At 41.5% G+C, this 26471-nt stretch overlaps 1 protein-coding gene across 1 annotated transcript; it reads left to right on the top strand.

Moving 5' to 3' along the window:
* Positions 1–12616: 12616 nt before the first annotated feature.
* CBLN4 (cerebellin 4 precursor) lies at positions 12617–18539 on the top strand. The gene is made up of 4 exons (XM_086760774.1): positions 12617–12892; positions 14285–14401; positions 17210–17345; positions 17436–18539. Exons 1-4 carry the CDS (start codon positions 12617–12619, stop codon positions 17642–17644), a joined length of 738 nt encoding a protein of 245 aa, XP_086616900.1. The 3' UTR covers positions 17645–18539.
* Positions 18540–26471: the final 7932 nt, after the last annotated feature.

The raw sequence follows: 26471 nt of genomic DNA, 5'->3' as shown, positions 1-26471 counted from the left end.
TGGCTCTTTTCCCCAAGCTAAAGCAGAGCTCTGGCTGCGTTGGATGAAACAGGCGTGCGGAGCCCGCGACGAGCACTCCTGTGGCCTCTGCAACTTCTCCTTTAGAGGCACTGATTGTACCACATCTGTGCAGGTATGCTGTGCAAAACAGACATTTCAGGGAATGAAGTTTAGAAAACACTTGTGATTCACTTCAGTTGCTCCCACCTTTTCCCCTTGCAGCTGTGCAAAACCACTGAAGTGTTATTGAGCTGCTATAGGATACGACTGTCTAGAGACTGGGACAATCAGTTGGAAGGAGGAAACCTCAGTGCCAGTAACTTTTCTTGAAATAGTTACTATACTTTTATATTGAAAATCCATTGGTTAAAATAAAGAACCACCATTGGTTTGAGGCCAGAGCCCACACCTGCCTTTCTTCAAGACTGAGGAGCTAGAGCCCCTACAGCCTGATTTCTGTGAACATGGTGACTACACTTGGATTTTGGATCCAGTTCTGGGGACCACATGCACAAAAGTTATGCAGAATCTGTGTTTTAGGTGTGTAAATCCTTCCTATCAATTTGTCTCTCCCTTCCTGCCAGCAGGAAGGCTCTTCTGACACCCTTCTCAAAGGGCTGGAAAAATAGCTTCTATGTTACAGCTTTTTTATCTGAATGCTCTGAGACTCAGATAATTGCTTATTAGCATTCATCTTGATGAACTCATCCCACAGAAGAACTTTGAGCAGCCACAGAGAAAGCTCAATGCAACACAGTCAGTGAGGTTTTGTTACCTGCTGAGAGAAAGCCAATGTTTCAAGCTGAAAATCCCATAGACTGGGATTGGCATAACGCTGGGAAGCAGGACACTGCATGTTAGGAACTGACTTTTGGAACGGGAGTCTCGGAGAAGAACATCTTTGTCAAGTACTGTGACCTCAGAGTGATTACTGAATACTATCAGCTTTTCAGAAGTACTTACTGCTTGGATATTTGTTTAATTTTCTTTCTGTTTTGCCCAGTATTTCTTGTACATATTTTGGTAGCTTCATTGGAGAGAAAAAAAAAAAAAAAAAAGGAGTTTTAGCAGAATCACAGAATGGTGGAGTCTGGAAGGCACCTCTGGAGGTCATTTAGTCCTGAGCAGGGTGCCCAAGAGCGTATCCAGTGTGGTTGTGAATATCTCTGATAATGGAGAAGATGGAGATTTCACAATTTGTCGGTGAGTTTAACATTTCTAGAAGTAATCAGAAGAGGATGAAAAGAAAGGCAGAATGTGAGTTCAGGAGCCTCATTTCCTTAAGAAAGTGAGTTAAATAACTGACAACAGATTGTCACTTGGGAAAGACACCTACCAGCCAAGGGAGAGAAATTGGTGGGTTTGATGGACTTGATTCCTTAGCTGTGAAATATATGTATTGTTTTCTTCCCTGCATCTTTTAAAGCATTCACTACACCAAAGACAGATAATAGATATTCATTGTTCTTAACAGCTTTGCTGAGACAGACTCAGAAAGGTCTGGTTAAAAATTACTCAGTGACGCGTCCAGGAAATTATTCAAACTTAATGGAAAAGTACTTTTAAAAGACTTGCTCTTTTTCCATCCCAGAGGTGGCTGCAGTTCCTCTATAAGGAGTTCTAGATTACATATGGTTTATTATACAATGTTGGGATCCTTTGGGATGAACTTGCTGCTCTTAGAAATTTTAGAGGGGATTTGAAGGAGGACTTCTAGCCTAGCTCTTGCAGTGCTGTGTGTTTCCCATGCACTGCTGATCGTCTTCAATGGTATTGCCTTGTTTGGCCTTTGATGGTAAATGCATGGTTTCCAGGATACTTTCTGTGGCTGTGGTTTGTAAAGTATCACATATGCGTACAAATAATAGTGAAAAGTGTTATTCATGAGCAGTTACGAGAATTTAGCTTTTGGATTAATGGACTTGCAGGACACATAGGGAATGTGCCCTACCTTTCATGCTGCTGGCACAATTTTCAGAGTAAGAAAAGATGGAAGGATGGAAGATGGAAAAATAATTTAATATTTCTGTACTGCTGTAATGATGTATGCACAGCACAGAGGAATGCTGCAAATGTGGTGTCAAGCTTTATAAAGGGTTGAGAGTGCTGAGAGATAAGGACGTATCTAACCTCATCCTAATACTTCATTCAAACTTCAGGGTTTGGGGATTTTTTTTTTGTTTTTGTTCTTATCCATATATGATACTTCAACGGGCATATTTGGAGGAGTCTAGTATCAATATCTGGGAAATGACTGCTTAAGTATGGCTGTCTCTGGCAAAAAACCAAAACAAACAAAAAATAACAAAGCAAAACATTGTAATCCCCACTGTTTTTCTTGCCACTAATTTCTGTGACAAGAGCAGTTTTAAACATTTAGAGGGACACACAAACAGAAAGCTCAAATGTGAAATCATTTAAACTATGTTTTAAATACCTGACCAAGGAGAAAAACACTTTTCTGTTAGGATTTCATTTTAGAGAGATGCAATAGATAAGCAATAGTTAGGCTTGCTGGAGGCAAGTAAACCTTGGTAGAAAGTAATTGCTTCGCTTTGATTAAAAATCATAGAATGATAGAATGGTTTGGGTTGGAAAGGACCATTAAAAGCCATCTAGTCCAACCTCCCTGCAAGGAGCAGGGACATCTCCAACCAGATCAGGTTGCTCAGAGCCCCATCCAACCTGGCCTGGAATGTTTCCAGGGATGGGGCTTCCACCACCTCTCTGGGCAACCTATGCCAGTGCTCTACCGCCCTCAGCTAAAATTTTTTTTCCTTATATGCAGTCTGAATCTACCTCCCTCTATTTTAAAACCATTACCCATTCTCCTGTTGCTACATGTCCCTGTCAAAAGTCCCTCTCCATCTTTCCTATCAGTGCCCTTGAGGTACTGGAAGGCAGCTATAAGGTCTCCCTGGAGCCTTCTGTTCTCTGGGCTGGACAGCCCCAACTCTCAGCCTGTCCTCACAGGAGAGGTGCTCCAGCCCTCTGATCATCTTCGTGGCCTCCTCTGGACTTGCTCCAACAGGTCCTTCTTATGTTGGGGGCTCCAGAACTGGATGCAGTACTGCAGGTGCGGTCTCACGAGAGCAGAGTAGAGGGGCAGAATCCCCTCCCTCAACCTGCTGGCCACGCTGCTTTTGATCACAATATTTAACCAGATTAATCAATTTCCATCTGCTACAAAGGTTAGGATACTCATACTTTATGTTTATCTCTAAATATGTTGCTAACTTATAGCTGAAAATTATTACAACAACTACTGATGTCAGAGATAAATTAAAAAGACAAAATCAAGCAACCTTTGTTCTAAAACTGTCTGTTAAGCTTTACTTCCAGACCACTTCAAGTGATGGTACAAATGTAAAAGAAAGTGAATTTTGGTCCTGAATCCTTAAGCAGGCAACCAAGAGACACAGGTACAGTAAAAGACTTGGTATTCAAGCTGCCTGAATAGTTGGATAAGTTGCATAGCATGATATCCTTTCCCTGAAAGACTCATTGACTCATTTTCTAACCCACTACCAATTGTGAACTGCAAATATTAGAACTGAATAGACACTGGAAGTTAAATATTTTGCAGATTTAAGTTACACAAATTACATGCACTCCCTAACTTAGCTCTGCAACTTGTAGAAGAAAATGTACATTGAGATTATAATATTTGCTATCCAAATGATCTTTTAACCCAAAATATTAAGTTGAGAAAAAAATACACTTTGGTTTTAAAAGATGTGTGCTTTTGGGAAAGCAGCAGAAACAAGGTTTGCTATACTGTGTTCTGCCTCTGAAAGACTGAGGTAAAATTTAGACACTGTGAGGTTCTTTTGCACATTTGCAGTCACAATTTCTGGTAAGGTCAGATTTTTAGAGGAAATTTCTAGAAGAATTGGGGTCAAATTTTCTCCTTTCCCTCTAGCCCTGCTGATCTCTAGCAAAACAGATGAAAAATAAAGGAAAAACAAAAGAAAAAGGGAATGGAAGGGAAGTGGAAATGTTGAAACTACAGCAACAAAACAAATATCAATTTTCTTTGGAAATTTGTTCTTTAGAAATTAGCCATCATAAATCTGTAGATAAAACAAACCTCTCTACTTTTCCCAGAGAAATAGCCTAAGCCCATTTCTTTCTTTGAAGTGAAAAGTACACTTTTGGGGGCAGATCCCCAAATAGTTTTGTTCCTTTGAACCTTTTCTTTGGTTAATTAATTTTAAATAAACCATTTATTCACTCACCTTTACTCATTTAGGCCTCTCCATATGGAGCTTTCCTGTGCTTGCTGCACTACTACTTGCCTTGACACCAGCCCCTGCGAGCAGCTTGATTGCTGCAGAAAGGTTAAAACACCTGTTGGAGGAGTGGAGAATAGATGTTGGAAACCATATATTAGGGAGAAGAAGTAAAAAAAAAAAAATGCCACGGCGAGTTTCTGTCACTGTTGCTAAGGTGTTTCTAGAGATTTGGAAGGCTGTGCCCAGCTTCGGAGATTTGCTCTTATCATATTTATTCTAAAATGAGAGGAGAGAAATCAGCTACCTGAAGACACCATACTGTGATTTTTATGTTTCCCAATGGTGTGTGAATGTAGCAGGGCCATCTCATATGACCCATGCTACAAGGAGGCTGGAAACTAGTCTGGGCAGTGAATGGAGGCAATGTGAGTTGGTAAGTTAAAAACCAAAACCTACAATACATTGAAAATCAGTTTTTTTTTTCTTCTGTTAAAGCTGGCACATCTCAATAGATGGCACTAAAAATCTGAATGCGAAGCCATTCCCTGTGGCTTCATCCCTGAGTATCATCACAAGTCTTCCAGTCAATCCACTCTCTTTAAATATCAAACAAGCAATACAGCCAATGGATAGTCTCTTAATTCACTATCTTAGACACTTCTTTTAATGCAAATTATTCCCTCAGCAACACTATTTTTAGTTTCTCCTTGGCCCTTGCTATGAAAACCACTCAGTGAGAAATTAATATGGGACACATTCTCGTGAGGGGAGGTAATCTGTGTACCTCGATGGATGTCAAAGGAGATGCACTAAATTGCACCACTTCAGGATCTAAGTTTTCTGTGGTTTCCTTGACACTAAATTAGCAAACTATATCTACAAAACATATTCAACAGTTTAAGCTAAATTGACTGCCAGCAGATTGCTGAAGCCTTTGCAAGCTCCATCGCGAGTTTGCTGTAACCACCTTGCTCAGTGAAACGGGCTCTGAGTCTCCGAGCAAGTACCAAACCATGTTCCTTCCCCTTTCCTCCTGCTAAAAGGGAAAGATTTTCCAGTTAGGCTATTTTTCTGGTTTTCTGACTGTATCATCTCATTTTATTCCATTTTGGGCAAAAATAACACTTCTTGCCTCATTAAAATGCAATTGAAAAAGTTGAGACCATGGCATAGGTCAGCACAGCACTTCTCAAAATTATTTATGTCATAAAATTGCACAAGTGTATCAGGTAAATTAGTTGAAAATACGAAAAGAACAGTTTTTTTTTTTTCTTTTCTTTTTTTTTTTCTTTTTTTTTCTTCCCCTAGACAGGAACTGAAATGCAATAGTAAAACAAGAATTAAACTTTACTTTACAAGTTCTATAGCTGCAAGTACCTCTTATAAAGGCAGTTAATGTATGTGAGTTGATTTTACGGTCATAGTCCACCAAAGCTCTTGTTTTTACAAGAGGGCTAAACATGTAACTTAGAAAGAGATTAACTGGAAATATTTTGAATAAAAATAAACACGAGAAATATTAAACTGTTTGAGGATAGCTCAGCCAAGATTAATGATGAAATTTACTGGCCTGTTGGTGTTGCAAACAACTGACTGTTACTTAGGATCTATGAAGGAGTTAAAAGAACCTACAGGGTCAATTTTTTTTTTTTTCTCTCAGTTTTACACTTGTGTAGATCCAGACCAAGCCTGTTGGACTCAGCATAACCATGTAACTGTGGAATATTTCCAGACATCGATCACAGACTAACTGCAGAAACATCGCAGGACCTGGCGATGAGCATTTCAAACCCTGATTTGCGCTTTGTGCTCGGGCCTGAAGCATGCTCAGGTTTGCAGTACTGGCCAAGTAGAAGGTTGGGCCGTGTAAGAAATGCTGAATAAAGACCTGAAATGCCAATGCTGTCAGCATATCTGAACACCTTTACCTTTACACACATGCAGCCATACTGCTGACTTCATTTTCTTAATCACCTCTAAAATTCACACAGAATTTTAAAATTCTGTTTCCTAAGATGGCCATCAAAACACAAATTTATTATAGCAGCATGTCAGGGAAATTAAAGAAGCCCAACAAATATAAGTAGATGATTGTTTTTCATTGATTTCTCTGTTCTGCTGCTGCAGAAAGTTTAAAAAACTACTTGAAGATGGAATGGAATGAAGAGACGTACATTAAAAATATGCAAACATACAGAAAAAGCTTACTTCAAAAGCCAAGTAAAGTTGGCTTTTAGATTAAAATAAAGCAAGAAAAATCTAGGCTTGATTCTGCATCTGTCTGAATTAAATAGCAAAAACTTTCATTCATTTTAGTCATTACAGCCATATGCATCTGTATGGCTGAAGATTTTATTATATTCCTATAGGGTCTCTTTACATTTTATTCCTAAATAAATGACGTGAAATTTACTTTATAAAATATTTATGGAATCTTCTTAAGAACCATTAAGGTCATTAGCTTGTGAATTAATTCTGGATTTGGCCAACAAACTGTGTAACTAGCCGAGAGCCACAGGGCCAGCTGTCTAGAAGTTAGTCTGTACAGGAGCCAAGAGCCAGATGGAGACGACAGCCAACTCAGGAAATACAATATTTAGCCTAAAAGAATGTCAAAAGACAGTAAAGGGTCTAACAACTAAGCTCCACAAACACAGGTTGGAATCATCATCAACATTCTGCCTTTGAATCCAGCCTTTCTGCCCCCCTCTCCCCCAGCTCTCCTGCGCCGATTCACCTCGCGCGTCCTCATTAGGATGAGTTCAGCAAAAAGCCAAGTAGAGCAGCGCCGGAGCTGGGGGTTTAATCCGAGGAGGAGGCTGATGGGTGCTCAGCCAGCTCAGTACAAAACCACGTTACACACTCAGCAAACAGAAAGCTCAGCTTGACAGAAGGGGAATATAATTAGGATAAAGAAAAAAGAAGAGGAGAGGAAGGAGGGCTCCCGTTACTGAGGGGTTAGGAGAATTTGTAAGGCCTCTAGACACAAGCACGAAGCTCAAAAGCAGAAAGGAAGTCTGAGGCAGATTATTTCTCCCTTTTGTAAGGCAAATGACTAATTATACAAAGCAAGATGTTTTTTTCCAAAGAGATTTGAAAGGTAGCATGCAATATTGATACGGAAATTGTATTTAATGCAGGTTTACAAGCCAGGAGGTAGAAGAAAATGTGAATGTAAACATGGTGTTTTCTCCTTCCTCTTCCTGTGGCTCTTCCCTTTGTCAGAAAGATGCCTCGCACGCCTGCCTTGGTGCAGAAAGTTCCCTGGGAAAGGGCAAAATACATTCAACTGGAGACAGTTTTAGGTTTCTACAGCATGTGTGCAGAAAGGGAAAGAACCTGAGAGCTCAATCTAACTGAATTTCCATTCTTGAGCATTGTTGCTATTTATTTTACTCATTTTTCTTTCAAAGGAAAAAAAAAAGATCTCTGTTAGAGGGAGCTGGATCAATAGTAAGAAATTCCTTGTCAGGTAAAATAAGAACGAGCGTTAACCTTGCTGCTGATGAATTAAATGCAAACTTTGCTTTTTAACTCGTCTTTCCCACAGCATTCCCAGCAAACTTCCCTCATTTCATGCGGCAATTAAAACTCAGCCCAGCCACCCATACAAACGCTGTTACTAATAACCGCTCAGCTCTCTTCCTGCTGTGTGGGTGGGGAAAAAAAGGAGGAGGTATTTTGTGATATGATTCAGGTGTTTTGGCAGGGGCTCTTCAGTCTCTTTACTTAGGCATGGATTTGAGGCTGGATTACGTGCGTTATTTATAGATCCCGCCTCTAGCAGCATCATGTGAACAATGGTCATGGTTGTGCCAGCAGCTCCGCTCCAGTTGATGCCTGGGCTCCCTCTGGCCGAGCTCAGGCCCTGCCTTCTCCGTGAGCTAGCTGTGGGATCAGCCATAACAGCCCAGTTACCAGCCCGGAAATCACTGAGAGCAGGCTCTGGTCTCCATTTAAGGACTTGATCCATCGCCTCCAAGAACTTTTAACTGCCACCATTACTGCCTGAAGTGTGATTTGGTGTATGTTTGAGCAGACAAAACAGACTTTATCTACAGCATCATTGAGTGTGATGCTTTACTTTTCAATGTCCGAGAATGCTAACGTTATTGTAGATTATATTATTTCCAGGAAGATTTCAATTTTTATTTTCAGTTCAGCTCTTTACCCCACAAAATGCACTTTCCCTGATGGCCTCTATTTTGCGTTACTCTTCCCAGAGCAGAGGAAATTTATTAGGATTTCCTTTGCGCTTGTAGGACTTGGCTGTTAAATCGTGGTTGCTGTGTCGGATTTTGCTTGTCCCGTTATTCTGCTGCCTTCTCTCCATCCTGCAAATGGCTTATTGCTATGGAAAATTTTTAATAGTCTTATTCATCTCTTGAATTTGTATTGTTAATGAATATAATCTGAAATCTCGGTATTGGTTGCCCTTTGGGAAAAGAAGACTTTCCTCAAACATAGTGCCTTCCAGTTCCTAGCACGGAGTAAGATTTCTGGTCGAGCTGCTGCTGGCTCCCAAAGGCAGGGAGCTCCACCGTCCTCCGCTGTGTTCCAGATGCTGCAGCCTCCACTCAGTCCCGTTCCTTCCACTCCATAAAAATTGCTAATTTTACTGAGCTATAATCAAGCTAGAAACACATCTAGTACTCAAGAATAAGTTTCAGACATGGAAAAGAAAAAATCAAAATTATGAAAAAAGTTTGTTCAGACACTTTTATAAGTAAGAAAAAAAATAAAGGGACACATCCTAAGTCATGTTCCTGTCACCAAGACAGGAGTAGGAGCCCTGGTGTCTGAGCTTTTCCCATCTCCAACTCCACAATTCAAAGGGTGGATCAGATAAAACAGCAGTTTCAGACCAGAACCACTGACGAGCATGTGCCCAGCACAGATGTGGGCAAAATACAGGGGCAGAATCTGTCCCCTTCTTCATGTTAGCTTTTTTAGCAGCCTCATTTAATTGGACTTCATTCAGATTAGGGAGATTAGGGTACCACTGATGTCAAAATTAAATGACATCTGCCAAAACATTTTGGGAAATTTTTTGACATTTTCTGAAAATGTAATCCATGCTGCAGGACAGCGTCCACCTCGGTCTCCTTTCACAGGTGATGAGAAATATGATGTTAATAATTAATGTATGTCTTATGTTATCTGTGCTGACTGACAGGTAGTTCTAAGAGAATTTTTGTTATATTTTCTGATTTTTCCAGACTAAAGTGTATGAGATGAGGAGCACTTAGCTTTTGCAGAACGTGATCTCAAAAGAAGGTTTCTAACTGCAGGCAAAATGTGTGTGCAAATTTGTTCCTAACTTGCATTTAACTATCGCAACTGAGCTCTGAAATGAAGTAGCTGTTTTCACAAATGGCTGTAATTAGTAAGCTGCATACTTACTAATTTGTTCACACAGCTGAAGTAACCTGCTTGCACAGAAATGTATGCAGAGCTCTGGGAGAAAAGCACACGCGCGAGAGGTGCTTCTCATCTTGACTTTGCACGTCTGCATCTGCTCTGTGCAAAACAGGCCCTCAGGGATTCCGGTTGGAGATGTGGAAGGGGAAAACGGTATTGCCAGGCCAACAGCAAAGTCAACTTTTGAAAAATCTGCGTCAGCTTATACCTCCTCTTGCCGATCAGTTGGGTTTCTGATGTTACTTTCCTTTTTTTTTTCAGTTTTTCTATCTGAGTTTTGGCTATTTTCTTGTTTTTCCATTATTTTTCCCCCAACTATAGAGGTAGTTGATGTCACTCTCCACAACAAAATGAAATTAAAACATCTTATTGGAAATGATTGTAAAATTTTTAATCTCTGACAAATGATTGATCTTTCAAAATCATCAGCAGTTTCAAATTTCAATCTAAATTTATGTACGTTACGAATATATTTGCTGTTATTTGTGCAGTGTTAAAAGACTACTCAGCAGCATGAGGCACAGAAGAGTTTTAAGCATGAGATGTTGAAATAGTGTGGAATTATTTATACATTTGTATTTATTTACAGAATATTATGGCACAAAATCTTTTCCTGTTTTCATACAGCTCTGTTTTGCGGGAGTCCTCCAGACAGGTGTTCCTATGTGTTGACATACATTTTTTTAATCTGCAGATTCAATTTCTACAAAAAGGACAAAGTTGCACCGCAAACATTTACTTTATTTCTTGTTTCCTTTCGTTGTTTACAGCAAGTGGTACTTCTCAGCTTTACTCTTCTGTCTGTCTTTGTTGGTGTCACTGAATGGGAGGACATCGATGCATTCCTAGAAAACAGTAAAATTTCTTTTTACCTCTTGTCTGACCAATGGGCCTCCTTAAAATTTGAGTCTGGCTTTCTAAATTTTAGAGAGTATTGTATTTGTTGCTAGGTAAGAGGACTTTCGGCTGCTTTATGGCTTCTCAAAGACTCTGCTGAGTTCTGCAGACTTAACTCTTCACCCTCAGTTCTCCACAGCAACTGAAAAACACTCCCAGATCACATTTCTCTGCACAAATACTTGGTGTTCAATAGACAGTGAGTTTTGGTGCTTTTTATTCCTCCTCTTAGTTTCCTGTGGCATCTTTAATTTCTCTTGTCTGTTAGTGTCCAGACTTATGGCCAGCATTTGTTAGCGCACGGAGCTGAGGTGCTGTGTGAGCTGTCTGTATCCCAAGCCTCCTCCTCTACAGAGCGGGAGGCAGCAAGATGTGCTGGCATTCACAGCTCCAAAAGGGATCAGCACCTTTCCCAGCTGGATTGGACAGGTAGAAAAGTGGCACCCAAACAGACGGCTCTGGGCAAGAAGTGAATGAAGGCAGCTTGTGGTTAATGGCTGACATGGGACATATTTTTGCAAAGCGGTTATACGCACAAAAAAAATTTGTTATATTAAAAGCATCTATCTAAAAATCATATGCTCAATTTCTTACAAACTATGTTTTTGTTTTGGATGGAAATCTGTTCAGCCAGTTCTGCCACTGGGAGCACTGTATTATTTCTACCAGTCCCTGAAGAGGGCTTAGGTTTCACCATGAGACTACTTCGGTAGGGCCAGATCTTCTCTAGAAGCCGTCAGGACCAAACCAGTCATGTTTTTAATAATCTTGAAATACGTGGAAGTACTAAGCTAAGGTACCTCCTCAGTCTTCAGATCCTTTTGGCACACATCAACCCCCCCCACCCCCCCCAAACTAATAGAGCTGTCTAATCAAAACATTACCAGAGGCTGCCATTTGGCAGCACCATGAGGTGCTACCCGGCAGCATTAATCTTCAAAGAGCAAAGTCCCATCAGAAATCCAAGTGTCTGAGTGACTGGCTTTGCGGAGGGCTGCTTCCCTCCCGGCTGCGTAACAGGGAATCGAGGGCAGCGCGCACAGAGTCGGGGTGCCATGCCCAAACGCACACACAGGAGGTCTGTGCCCTGGAAGACCCCTCCAGGTTTAGATGCTGCGTTTCAACCAGGCTGCAGCTCTGTCCCCCTCCTCCTCCTTTTGAAAATGGGGGACGCCGCAATGGTTTGTTGCTTTCCCTTTGGCATTGCAGCTGCTTAAAAAGTTGCCTGGGAAGACGAGCGTGTGTGTCTGCGGAGGGGGGCGAATCCAAGAGGAGGGTCTCGTAATGAAGCGTCAGATCTGCCCAGCTAGGTGAGAGCTGGGCAGGTTTGTTGTGATAGAACTCTGGGGGGATTGAGGAAGAGGGAGGAGGGGGGAGAGAGAGACAGAGCGAGCTGGTGTCTGCAGCACCTCGGCGCTGATACCAGACACGGGATCTGGTAGCTTTGGGGTGTGCTACCACCTCTCCACTCTGAGCATCCTGGATCTCCATCTCGAAGAGGGGAGAGAGCCAGCAGCAGCAATCATGGCAACGTCAAATGGTTTTATTTCTTCGTGACCTCTCTCTTCTCCTCTCTCTCATCAATAATTCACCTGAGGGCTTTTTTTTTTTTTTTCTTTTCCCCGTTCGCCTCCCCTCCTCCTTCTCACTCTGTTTTTTTTTTTTTTTTTTTTTGATGTGGAGAGAGGGGAGAAAAGGGGGCACTGGAAAGTGTTTATTTGTTCGGCGGCTTTTTGCAGCGTGCTTTAAAGAGCTCGCGAAAGGACCCGGGTAAAGAAAGAAAGACAGAAAGGGAAAAAAAAAAAAAAAGCACAAAGTGGTGGCGGGAGGGAGGAGGAGGAGAAGAGAAGAAGGAGAGAAAAAAAAGAGACAGAGGGAAGAAGCTTGAGGAAAGACGACTTTCAGCGCGGCGTTGCCGGGCGCGTGTGCGGGTGTGTGCGTGTGTGAGCCCGTGCGTGCCCGTGCGGGGGGAGCGGCTGCCGGTGCTGCCGGCGGTGCCTCCCGCGGGCTGCGCGGCGCGGTGGCCGGCGCGGGGCGCGGAGCGGCGGCCGCGGGTGCCGACCATGGGCTGGCGGCTGCTGCCCGCCGTGCTGCTGGCCCTGGCGCTGGGCGGCCCCGCGGCGCGGGCGCAGAACGACACGGAGCCCATCGTGCTGGAGGGCAAGTGCCTGGTGGTCTGCGACTCCAACCCGGCCACCGACGCCAAGGGCTCGTCCTCCTCCCCTCTGGGCATCTCCGTGCGGGCGGCCAACTCCAAGGTCGCCTTCTCGGCCGTCAGGAGCACCAACCACGAGCCCTCCGAGATGAGCAACAAGACGCGCATCATCTACTTCGACCAGGTAATAAGCGGCGGGGCCGGGGGGGGGGGGGAGGGTGCGAGGGTGGGGGGATCCCCGCCGGGCCAGGGTGCCCGCGCCCCACCCCGCCGGGACGCGCCCGGCCGCCATCAACAGGTCCTGCCGCCCGCTCCTTAATGCCGGCAAAAAGTTGGGGTGCAGGGGGGCGGCTGCCTGCGGGCGGGGGTCGGGGGCGGGGGGTGGCGCACGCTGAGTCCCAGTGGTGCGGAGGGGGACCCGTGCGCTGCGCGGGTCCCCGCGCGGCCGCCGCGGCCGCGGCAGAGGCGGGGGCGGTGGCCGGGGCCGTGAGGGGGGCCAGGAGGCGGCCCCGGGGTGGTGGTGGGGGGGCCCTTGGGGGACGGGGTCCCCTCAGGTGCAAGCAGCCTACGTGGATTTCAGACGGCTTGCACAGCCTTTGGGAACGAATCTTAAGGAAAAACGATGGAACTTTTCCGTAGCAATCTCAGGCTCAAAGCACAGCCCCCGCCTCGAGATGCCGGCACCTATGGCATGCACCAGCTCCTGTCCTAGGGCAGGTGCGAGGTACCCGGCACTGGTGGCCCTGTGCTCCCCGCACCGCGTGGGAACGAGCAGTAAATTGTAATAGATGAAGCGGGATACCCCACATAGCTTAACGCGAGCGGTGCCCGTGACCCTGGTGAACTTCCTAGACATCCCGGTGCCTTTCTAGGGCTGTGTCTGGCATAAAGGAGCCTGAAAAGATCAATTAAAAATAAAGCATAATTAAGTGGAAAGAAAGAAAAATGTAGTCATTAAAGAAGATATTTAGCGTGCCCTCATTTAGTATGTTCCCCTCTGTTACTCATCTCTGTTTAATCAAACCCAAATTATTAATAGTGCTTACAGGAGCAAATAAGGCGCACAGCCGGTTTTTGCTCAGATACGCCAGGTGTTTCAGTAACTCAGCCTGCCTGTGAACTGCTGAATGACTTGTATCGTTCACGTACATCCATCCTCTCACAGCTTGAGACTCTCAGGAAGACAGCATTGACTTGACCATGGCTTTTTTAGCCAAAACCAGTCTGCCACTCCTTGAATTAGTGTTCTGATGTTATTTTTGGGGAATGATGAATAAAAACGGCTTTTCTTTATCTCCTGTAACCATGTGTAAAAGAAAGGTCTTGGAGTTACGATAGAGTAGCAAAGAAATAAATATTTTCCACCCTAGTTTATTTATAGTAAAGATGTAATATATAACTAAATATCAATTTTTTATGAGTAGTATTCCAAGTTAATGGCAAGAACAGTGAATAAAACAGCACATATGAAGAGTAAGAATTCCATGGGTGAACGGTTTCTAAAGTTAATAGTCTATATTTTTTATTTACCACTGAATACCTGTACTAATTCCCATGCTGTATGTTTTGTTTGTAGATTCTAGTAAACGTGGGCAATTTTTTCACACTGGAGTCTGTCTTTGTAGCACCAAGAAAAGGAATTTACAGTTTCAGTTTTCACGTCATTAAAGTCTATCAGAGCCAAACAATTCAGGTACGTTGATCACGATTATAAACTCTTTTACTTAAATTCTTTATTTAGAATAAGATCTTGACTGAACACAAGAGTATTTTAAACTCTTCCAAGGAAAAAATAGCTTAGTTTAAAGCAACCTGTAGTGTAGAGTTCCTAGCAGTAGAGTGAATACATTTAAACTGAGCAGCTGTAATAAGGCAAGACCCTCACCTCAGATAAATGGCCACAGTTTCGCTTCTGTACCACAAGAACTGAATCTCTGGGGTGTTATAAAATATTCAATAGAATGAATCACTTGAGTAAAACAGAACTCTAAATTTCACTTAAATGTGTAAATACTATTGAAAAGTCATATTTTTGCTACAAGTTAAAGTCACTGTCTTAAACACAGGGGTTCTGGTGATATCTACCAGATTTGATTATTTTTGTAGCATTTTGTGACCTGGCTGACAGCTCATGATGCCAGGTATCTGTTTATGACACCAGTTTGCTGTGGACCAGGGTTAGTTAAGGTGGTCTTCTTGTTCTATACTACACCAAAACGTTATATCTCTGCAGGGATGTCTTCTAGGGAATCTTTATAGCAGTTTAAACTCTTTTTCACCACATAATACAAGAAAGATATGTTGCATATTAAAAAAAAGAGTGATTCTGCATTTTCTTCTGTAGCTTAATAGCAGCTGAACTCCCTAATTAAATACAAGTATGTACTAGCTTAGAGGAAAAGCCTCTAAGTTCCTGAACATCCCCTCACTGAGCCGACAGTAAATTCCTTAAAGTGCATTCCTTAATCTTCATGCCAGCTCCTGCAATTTCTGCGACATACATGATAGCTTTCTAGATCTGGAATAGCATCTGTGGCTTCCCTTGTTTCCACCCATGAGACCACCAGATTCATAGAAGTATCTGATGCCTTTCCCCAGTCGGTCTTGCTCCTGAATATGGTTTTCATTGTACAAGGCTGAGATGAAACCGATGTCTGCAGGAGGACAGTCAGCCAGTTCTCTGTGGCAGCTCTGGCTTTGGGTTGCTGGTAAAGCTCCTGAGAAAAGTGTAAATGGTAGAGATGGCAAAGAAAGCTGGTGCGAGATACATCCACATCCCTAGTGAAATTCACCTTCCGCTTACAACAGGAAATCATGGTTCCATTCAGGTCAATGACAAAAGGCTTAGACGAAACATTGACCTTATGACAATTTCTATAATGAGCTTATAAGCTCTTTAATATGTTCAAACTTTGTTCCTTTCACTCTCTTAAATGCTGAAAGTTGAACTGGCCTAGAATAACTGTATGTCAGCCAGCTTCACTGGATTTAAACTACATATTGCCAAGAAAGGCGTCAAGGCCTGGATTCTGGAAGCCCAGTGCAGACTTTGGTGTCTCACACACCGGGTACTCAGGTCTGGGAGTTTGGGCCTCGTGACAGGGACTGTTACAACCTACCACGTGACCTGAAATCTTTCATAGATCAAGAGGTGATGGATGGGTTTTGTTGGCTCCGTTTTAGCATAGTTAACGTGAGGCCATCTGGTGAAAGCCCATGATGTGTCTTCTGCTGTGATTAAAATAGCTGTAAGATGATCTGCAGGGAAACCTGACCTAGAGAGATGGAACAGAAGGAGGGAGATGATAAACCAAAAACCAAGCAATGAGTAAACTCTTGATGCCCTTTTCTGCATGTGTGATAACTGGGGGGAGGCCTGAAGGCCATTGCAGTGGAGCAAAGCAGCTTGAGTCTCAGCCACATGCAGACTTAAACACCACTAAATCACCTGAAGGCTTCCTCCAAAGTGATATTACTGTGCCTCTGGAACATCTGTTAGTGCCATTAAATATCATTAAAATGAAATTGGTTCCCTGGGGACATCTGATTAAGTAGATTTCCCAGATAGGTGAATCCTAAATCAGGGCCGGATTCTGCTGCCCCACTTATGCTGAGCACTAATTTATTCTGTGGTGACTCCCATTAAAATTAATGGGAGCATACGCAAGGCCAGCATACTCAATATGAATAAGCATTTCATATTTCATCCCTCAATGACTGCATTATAGCTGCTTAAAAAGAAAAAGCAGAAGAAAGCTAATAGTTCCCCACCAGGGAAATAAAAAATGCCGGGATCTGTCCATTCCCCTGGCCCCTGCCCATCTTTATTTACAGAGTGTCTGTGTCGTGTTGCTTTCAGAGCAGAGGCTGTGCTGACTTTCAGAAGTGTTTTACAGAAAAATGGATTCAGTACAAAAACACAGTGCAGTGGTTCATAAAGCTAAAGGTCTGCTCCAGACTTTAAAGCTAAGCTGCCGTCAGTAATGGAAGGGACAAATATTTTGCCCTTCATGAAGCGTAAGTTCCCAGCCTACTGCAGTCCCTTTGACATCTCATTAGGTGCCTACATCACATCTCTGGGTGCCTGGATTTCTTGAAAATGTCTCCTTTGCTAACGTGTGTCTAAACAACCTGTCAGGCAGGCAAAATGGGGTGATAGCTCATGGCTCTGTATTGCCCGAGAGTTAAAAAATTACCATGCATAAACAACAGATGAGAGCAACGTGTTAACTTTCACGTCGCCTGAGCCCGGACCCTGGCATGCAGTGGGCAGGGTCCCACCAGCTTCACTCAGCCGCAGATCAAGGCCGTGAAACACAAAGGTGCCTGTACACTCCAAATAAATGTAGTTACTAGATTTTCTTTTTTTTTTTTCTTTTTTTTAAAAAAAAGGCAGTGAGATTGGGACCTTAGCAGACCTCTTACACTGTAGTTAACATTCAGTGGCAGTTCTTCATGTTTTTCTGTTAATTGGAGCTTTTCAGTGGTTTTTCTCTTGTAGGTTAATTTGATGCTAAATGGAAAGCCAGTCATTTCCGCTTTTGCCGGGGACAAGGATGTCACGCGTGAAGCTGCCACTAATGGAGTCCTGCTCTATCTAGACAAGGAGGATAAGGTTTACCTGAAATTGGAGAAAGGTAATCTGGTCGGTGGATGGCAGTATTCTACATTTTCTGGCTTTCTGGTCTTTCCCCTGTAAAGTCAATTTTCCTGTGACATTCATCCAGGTGTGGACTCATCATTGCCTCTGTTACATGAAGATCATTTTATCATCATGGGATTGATGTTTCTTTATTGGTTTTTCATGGGTGAATATGGATTCTCTTTATGGATTTTGGCCCCATCTGAACTACTCAGAAGTTTCACAGAATTTTGTGTGATTAAATACGACATATTTGGATTGAGACTAAAGCAGACAATAAATATCTATGCTTAATGTTACAGTCTAAAGCTGCCTGCAAGATTTATTCAGATTTCATTTACTGGACTTATGGGATTCATGAGAGAAGTGGATTTTCTTTAATTATGAAAAGACTGGCAACCAGGTCTATAATTTAGGAGAGTTTGTGTTCAGACTCCAATCAAGAGTTAGTGTGTTGCTGCCAAAGAACTGTATATTGATATATTGGTCACACATGTTTCTGTCATTGGGACTTAACTGACCTGATCTATTCCATTGTCTTGAGAAAGGTAATTACTATTGATAAGTGGTTGACTTTAATTCTCCTCTGCGTGTAGTGTGTTGGATGGCTCACTCATACATTTATGCTCTGTCACTGGTCACAATCGAGTCTAGCTCACACAAAGCTAAGAGGTTACGGCTGTGTTTTGGTTGGGGGTGTAAGGTTTTCCCCTTTTCCACGTGCTGCTTCCTGAAAAGAAGAGGAGATTATAACCGTTAAGACAAATATTCTTACCAGGGTTAAAGGTGATCATTCAGGCACAACTTTGCAAAACAGCTTTGCCCGGCAGGAAATCTCACATTTGTTCTTCAGTTTTAATTAACATGATTGATAATAACAGCTTTATTAAAAACCTAAGGGATTCCTTCCTTAGACACAACCACTTTATTAGCTGGAGATGAGATCCCTTTGTTTGTAATTTTGTCTGTTTTTCAAACCTTCTGTTCTGTTAACGGTATTGTCTGGTTTTGCCTTAACTCCACAACTGTATATAATTTTAGATCATATGTTTAACAAATATGAAATCCAAATAGCTGGTACCTAACTTGGTGCAATATCTTTTTTGGCTTTTTGTACAGGTCATATGAATTCATAAACATATTTATTATATCATTGTTACATAATAAAGATTAATATATGTTAGCTGAATTATTGACCTTTGGATTTTGGAAGTCACTTCATGCTATTTTTTTTATTGGATAGAATTATTATATGCAAAGTGTAAGCTTTTGGGATTCACAGAAACTGTCCTGGGAGGCAGGCAAACTTTTAATAGTTAAGTCTGGCAGAATCCTAGAGAATGATTTAGAAATAACCTATGCATTTTATTTAAAAATCAGAAAATCATGGCTTCACTGAAGTTAGCGTTGAGGCACATTAATCCCAAAGGATTTTGGATGAGACCTTTAGGTGTGCTTTAGGTTTTGCCATCAGCATTAAACTTCAGTGCCAGCAAATTGAATATCGATTAAAAATTATTTTCACATGAACTGCTAATGAAACCTCCGTTCCCCCATGCCCAGAAGATACACTGAATTCGACAGATATTTGTGCCTTGTATATCATGAAGGATATGGTTCTAAATTAAAAAGTACTGTATATTGGGGAATGTTTCTGGATGGAAGTATATCCAACAGCCTGAGACCTTCTCTAAAAGCCGGTTTAGGCTTGGATTTACTGTTTGAGGTAATCTGTTTCCAGTTTCTTCACTTATTAGCCAAGTGCTAATAACTGCTGTACATGGATGTTTCATTGGTTTTAAAGTTTAATGCGTGGCTGGTTGATGCTCCTGATAAAAATGTCAGGGAATCAGTAGCACAGCATTGTGCCCAAATTGTGCCAATGAGTCAGATAAGGGGGTAATTCTTTAGACATATTTCTGTACAGAACACTGCAGTTTGGGAGGGAGTGGAAAGACGGGCACAGAGGCGAATAATTTACATTGCTGAAAAATATAAAAAAGTTTTCCATGATGACTAATCAAAATGTATCACTACTGTACCCCAGAAGTATGTGTGTATATATATGTGTATATATAAAAAACCCTGGGATTGCAGCACATAACATGCATGATATTATAAAAAAGTTATTTGTCACAAGAGTTTATTTCAGAAGGAAACATGATTATTTTGTATAAAATTGGTAAAATCTGAAAGCTCGCCTTACCCGTGGATATATATGTAATATAAAGGAAATGTTGATCCTACACAGACAGAAGAAAAAATGGCATTAACGCTGTCAATATACTTTTCAGAATGATCAAAGGTATCTGACGTCTTTAGTTTGTAAACATATGATCTTTAAAAGCTGCCTTCAGCATTCAGCAATAATACTAAACTATCTTAATACACTGTTGATTTCCCCGTGGCAAAACATTTCTGACTGCTTCACAGTCATTAACAGTTATTTAAACTTCAACTAGGAGTCTAGGAAGTTATTCAGTCAAGGAGATATGTTCTGATAGAAATGTCCTAAATTCTTCTCCTAAGCCTCTAAAATCAGAGTTACTAAGTAATTGTTTTGCTAGTTAAAGGAAAAAATGTTCCAGAGAAGTCACTGCAGAGCAGGCTGTGTTATCTTCACACCGTGCGGAGCACCAGCTCCACTCAGAGGTGGCTTCTGGAGATGGGCAGCTACACACCCCTTCTCTTAGCTCACATTTAAACATTTAAATAACAACAAACTCTGGTTTTTTTAAGGCTACAGTTTGGGCTACTTCCCGATCTTGAGCTCATTTAATTGTATTGTCCTACACTTCAGTTATGTCGGTAGGATTTTCTCCCAGAAGAGGGAAGCTAGCCCAGATGGAGCTGGAAACTACTGTTTTTCTTCTCCCTCTTTCCTCATTCCTTTTCCTTTTTGTCTTCCTATGTTAATGCTACAGTGGTTTTCTTGTTCAGAAGCAACAGCTCAGGAGACACTTCAAATTTCAAAGGGTATTTAAGATGAGAGGTTTGATTTTTTTTTTGAAGAACTTTAAACTCCATTGAGCTGCACTTTAAAGGTTAGAGCTGAATTTCTGATCCCGTTGAATGTGATGCCACTAGTCCTATTGATTCTGGTGAGGGCAGAATCTCCCACTCTGTGTATCGCTGCTAGAGCATGCCAAGGATCCATACCCACGTCCTTCAACATAAACCTGCTTTGCAGTAAACTTCATAGCTTATGGAAAGTTGAGCATGCAAGAAAGCTTTCTGGTCATGCATGCTAAAGGTAAAAAAAAAAAAAAAAAAGCTACTTTCTGAGAATAACATATATTGTTATTGTCCGTGACCTCTTTAAAAAAGCTATCAGTATTTTTACTGTTTAATCTATATTTTACTTATATTTCTATTTTATTCATATTTTATTATAAAACTAAGGGAAAAGAAAGAGCCGTTGTCCTCCTCGGGTGATGTAAATGTTTTTGGTAGAGCCAGGAATAGCCTGGTCTCCTAGATTCATTCCATGTAGAAAGTTGCTTTGTTCTGTGGAATCCTGTTTGCCAGGAGGAGTTTGGGCTAAGTACGCCAAATGACTGTGGAGCCAGAAAAGGTACCGTTCAAAAGAGCCTGGGTAACAAAGCGTTTTTGGAAAAGGCACTGAAGTAGCTTTGAAAATTGCACAAGCAGTTTTGTTCTTTTTTTTTTAAAAAAAACCTAACTTTGAAGCATAGAGAAGGAAAACATTTTTTTTTTTTTTTTAACCAACATTTTGTATTTGTTTTGTGTTGTGTCATTTTCAAGTAGTGTTGTTACGCTTTGTGAGTGTTAATTAAATCACTTTGGCCAGGTCATGGCAGAGTGGATATTGCCACCTCAGCGTCACCACTGAGACGATGGTGACAGGGTTTGGGCAGTGACCGGTGCCATACCCAGAGGGCCAGCTCGTCCGCTGCTGGTGCTCAGTCCTCTTCAGTTTGCTGGATTGCTCCTTTTTCTGATGCAAGGCTTTTTTTTAAAAAAAAAACAGGATGTTTTTGGAGTGAGTGGCATACTGCTGTGTTTCCTTTCCCATGTTATTCAGATGTCTGTTTCTAGAAAGACGAATGCAGTGGAACAGGACAGTTTTAAATGCCCTAAGAAAATCACAATTAGCTATCAACTCCATCTTTTTTTTTTTTTTTTTTTTTTGGCAAGCCCCCAAAGGAACACATCTGCAGTACGTATAGTATTTTTACAAGCAGGTTTTAGGATAGAGAAGATAAATGCAAGAAGCAGTATGTCATAATCACAGCAAGGAAGCCGGACCATTAATATGAAATACGGGCTGAAGCAGAGAGGCAGATATATGTTCTCCTCCTTTTATAAGGGTTTCTGAGTTGGTAACATGTTTTACCTCAGCAATTCATTACAATTGCCCTTCATATTGTAAGAGCTCTTTATAATATTCAAACTCTTTGTCTTCTAAAGACAATGTTAACCAGATGACTCAATGTAAATAGAAAATCCCCGGTGACACAATTTATTGGCTGGCACATGCCACAGCAAGATATTTTTTGTACTATTGCTGTCCAGACGGAAAAGGCTCCTTTGAGAAAAGATGCTGCCTTAGACACTGAGCTAAAGTTATTTATCTGTTGCTGGTTAGGAATAGGTGGGGGAAAAAACAAAACCTTTCCTACCCTAGAGCACGAAGGGGAACGCATACAAAGAATACTGATAAAATCAGTCACTGTTATATAAGCAATGATGAGAATAATGGAAATGTGGCTTGAATAGTCTGTTTCGTGAAAGCTGTGATCTAAGGCATTTGATGGAAGCAATCACTATTTTAATCTTCACAGTCTGGGGGAAAGGAAAAAGCCAGTTGCATCATTTTTAACAGGTTATTTTCCTTTTTTCCCCTTCTACCTCGTGGTTCAGCTTAGCTGCAAAAAAACCAACCAATCAAAAAAAAAAAAAAAAAACCAAAAACCAACCCAGAAATTATCTAAGAAAATTCATTTCTGAAGAGGGATGGGAGAGGGCTTTTTTTGGTGGTTTGGTTTTTTTTTTTTTTTTTTTTTGCCAGTAACTGATGTGGAAAAAACCAAGCAGTATTGGGGAGAAAAATGACTTAACCTAAATACATTCTTGACCTATCGTCCAGTTCAGTGAATTGCCTAAATATGTTCTGCTTATATGTGTAACACTTTTCTACAATGCATGATTCTGACCCATCCTGTTAAGGCCACCATATTGTAATCTGATGACTTTTAATCCTGCTGGAGGAAAGTAGATGTAGAAGTGTAGTGCAGAGCACTGGAGAGTGGCAAATAAAGCAGCTTTATCTCTGTACTCACCCGTGTGCCTGGATTTACTCCTACAAAGCAGGTTTAGCATCCCTGGGGCGTTTTGGTGCAAAGGGCAAATGTGTGTGTGAGCACTGGGAAACAAGCTGAGAGTACGGAGATTTCGGAATTACTGCTGACACAAGGGAAAAATAGTTCTCTAATCTCATTGTGAGGACATTTATGTGCGCTGTATGGTCCCAGTGCTGAAAGGGGGCAGATCTCCACGGCAGCTGGGCAGAGTGACCAGAGCCCTGCGGAGGGGACCAGACTAGCCCGCGGATGGAGGGTCTGTATTGACCCAAGCGTTGGGGCCTCTGTAGAAGTCCTAGAGCAGCATTATGATGGTCAGGCATGCTGTTAGCTCTCATGGAGTTTTACATTTAAAAATCAATGTTTGGGGTTTTATTTTATCCTTTTCTTTGCAAACGAAGGTCTATTTACAGGGAACATATGGGATTCACAAACAAAGGCAGTCTTTAAAATTAACTGTGTCTGAAAATAAATTTAAGAAAAAGTTCTTCTAAGTATATAACAAGGCTGAATTTCTCTTAAGTTGAATGCACACAATTCAGTAGGAAAGCAAATGAACATAAAGGTACATCTGTCTTCTACTACACAATTAAACATAAAGGAGCAGAATTGATGCTGGCGTCTATCCCATGTACCTGGAAACGCGCTCAGCAGCTCAGTACAGCAGCGTAACAGCTCGTTATGCCGGCTCTTCCCTCTGTGCAGCAGCAGAACCAGCCACAGGGCAGCCTCACCAGCCAGCGGTGGCACGGCTTCTGCTAATGAGAGGAAGGTTAGCGCTGGTGTTGGCGCTTTTTCCTGAACAACAGGGCTCAATGCAGCTCCTCCAGAGCCTCTCAAGCACCCTGGCAGACCTGGCCAGCCTTCATGATGCTCTGACCTACAGCAGGTTGCAAAATTTTACTGGAAAAAATTCCCTACCAGGAAATGCCATTTGAATTCAGTTAATGTCTGGAAAAAATGGATCCATTAGAACAAAAGGTTTTTTTTTTTTTTTTTTTTTTGCAAATAAAAGGAGAGAATTTTTTTTGGATCAAAAAGCTTCTGTATTTAATTTTAAATTCACTCTTTATTTGAAAGATTACATTGGTTCAAATAGAAAAGGGAAAGAATTAAAACTAAAATAAAACATTTGAAATAAATATTTGAAAAGAAAACATTTAGGCTGCTCTAAAATGATTTTTGTCACCAGAATTCCATTTGAGTAAAAATTATACAATTTTGGAAGTTCATTCAGATTTTTTGGGTGACTGTATTTCCATATCTCTCTGTTTGAGAGATATTTCTCTGTATGAGAGGCTCATATTAATGTTCAAATTCAGTGAACTTTTCACAAAGACTTGTAGAACTTTAGGGTCAGACTGTAGAAGAAGGGGTCCAGGTTTCACGTAAAAGATGCTTTTCTCTGTGCCTACAACCTGACTCCACCTTCACTCTTATCTACTCCTTCCTAATATGATGTTGGTGGCCAGTCTATTTTATTTGTCTATTTAAGCTTTTTCATAGATTCAAATCCTGGTTGTCTTGCCAGATGCTCAGAGCTGGCTAAGCGCTGAGTGTCCGGCCAAGGAGCATAATCAATCCCTTAGGAAGAGGGACATTTGTCCTTTCACCCTTTGCACGCCAGGCACTGTGCTCCCTGCGTTCCTTTCCTCTCTGTGGACTTGCGACCAAGCAGAAACATTGATATTGAAATTGATATCAATACTGAAGTATTGATAAACCTATTGGCTTAGTTCAACAGTGGTCGGTACAGCTGTTAGCCCAGTTAACCAACCACCGGATGATTTGCTCCTGTGGGGCAATTTTAAAAATTTTTTTAAAGCCTCTGCATTTGGTGAAGACAGACAGTAACCAACCGCTTGAGAAGGCATCCAACCCCAGGCTTGGCAGTTGCAAGAAGTGATACAGAGCAGTTGTAGTCAGTGTGCAGCTGGAACACCCCGGTGCAATGCAGATTTATAGCTAGAAAGGCAGAAGGTAACCTGATGTACATGCAACCTGTTTAATGACACCTGATTTCTCATTTCTTTGGGAGAAATAAGCTCTGGTTCCTTTCTAGAAAGCAAAACTATGATCCAAATAATGAAAGGACTTGAAGAATGAATACCTAAACCATGGGAATATTAAGGCAGTCACTGCTGTACAGGAGAAATGAATTCTGCGGTGGCATCATGTGTTTTAGTTTTTGTGGACTGTTTAAATGGATTCCTACAAAAATAATAAAGGCTTCTGAGGAAGATAACTCCCAGGCCATCTATCTTAGTTGTCTTGAATTCAATACAGGGTAAGTAAGATAGTCTAGGTTTTGTCTGTTGTAAACAGTGATTCACTGGGCATGATTCAGCTGTCGTGTACTTTTTGTACAGGAATTACTTAAGTGAATGAGTATGGAAGATACTTTTCTTCAGGTCTCAGAGAGACAGCTGAGGGTATATAACTTTGATCGAGTAACAATGTTAGAAACAGAAAATAGCTTGAATTTAAAATCCTGACTTGCAGGCTGTAATTCAAATCCCCAATTTATATACGTTGTATTGAATGTTTTGCACATACAACTGGTGTAAAAGGCTGCAAGATTTTTTGTGCTTGTCCGTGTCAGTCCTGGCTGAGACATGGAGTTGGCTTAAATGGGGTTTCTAGTAACGATGGCATGCAAGATAACAGTTGTGACCATTTCTAAACTCTGATGACTTGTCAAAAATTCACCCTGAGATGAGAAATTTTACTGAGTACATCATCTAAAGGTTTCAAGATGAAAGACTGCTCAGTAGGTCTGGACAAAATGTAGCAAGTACATTTTACAGAGAAAAAAAAAATGATGACTCACAATATTATTCTCCTTTAGATGTTGGGAAAAACCAACTACCGTAATGTGCAACCGCACCTGCAAAACTTGCAACAATAACATTCAAAAAGTCTTTTAAAAAAACACCTCCACCTCTTGGAACATCATGATATGTCAGGGCCACCCAACTGATGTATGGAAGAGTGGGGTCAAAGTTTCTGCTTTGCCCTGAGTTTGTGTCTTCCGGACCTCAAACGCATCCTTAAACCACTGGGTTATATTTGGTGGTAGGGAACAAGGGGAAAATCTTCAGAGCAGGCATGTCCGTCCGGATCAGCAGAGCACTCACCCCAGCGTGATGTGAAATAAAGCTGCAGCCTTTCCCCGCGTTCCTCCCAGGTATTCGAGCGTACGCTGTGTGGGAGGTTTCCGCTGAAGGTGAGAAAGCTGTCTGCCTTCCCGTTAGGGATGATTGTCAATAGAAACACCCTAATCTCATACATTGTTAGTGACAAAGGGAACATATTGTCTAAGTAGTAAATAAACCAGTAACTGTTTAAGCACTGCAGAGTTGTGCAAGCCAGGGATGCCGATAAGCTTCATCTTTTTCTCTATAGTAAATCTGAGTTTAAGGTGTTCAAAAGGCATTGTTAGATTTTTTTTTTCTGTTTTCTTCTGGAAAGCTCAGCTAAGGAATTTGGTTTTCATGATGCCCCTTAGGGTCCCCACAATGTAATAAGTCAGCATCATTTTCTAGCTGCAGTTGATAACATTTATTGCTAATTCTTTAAACCCTTCTTTAAAAGAAAACAAGTCTGCAACCTGCATTGCACCCACAGGAATAATCTTTCTTTTCCTCAGTTTGGTAATTCAATTGTGACTTGTAAACTTGTGCAGCTGTAGCAAAAAAGTATACAGTCAACTCTAATCTATCTTGAGGAAAGTAAAAAGTGCTTACCGCTACTGGTGTAGTAAATCCTGGCTGCTTTATTAAATAAATGTAGAATTT

This window comes from Chlamydotis macqueenii, chromosome 16 (assembly GCF_036417535.1).
Source record: "Chlamydotis macqueenii isolate bChlMac1 chromosome 16, bChlMac1.mat, whole genome shotgun sequence".
Lineage (NCBI taxonomy): Eukaryota > Metazoa > Chordata > Aves > Otidiformes > Otididae > Chlamydotis > Chlamydotis macqueenii.
The sequence above is the reverse complement of the archived record's forward strand: the minus strand, read 5'-3'. Positions and strand labels throughout refer to the sequence as shown.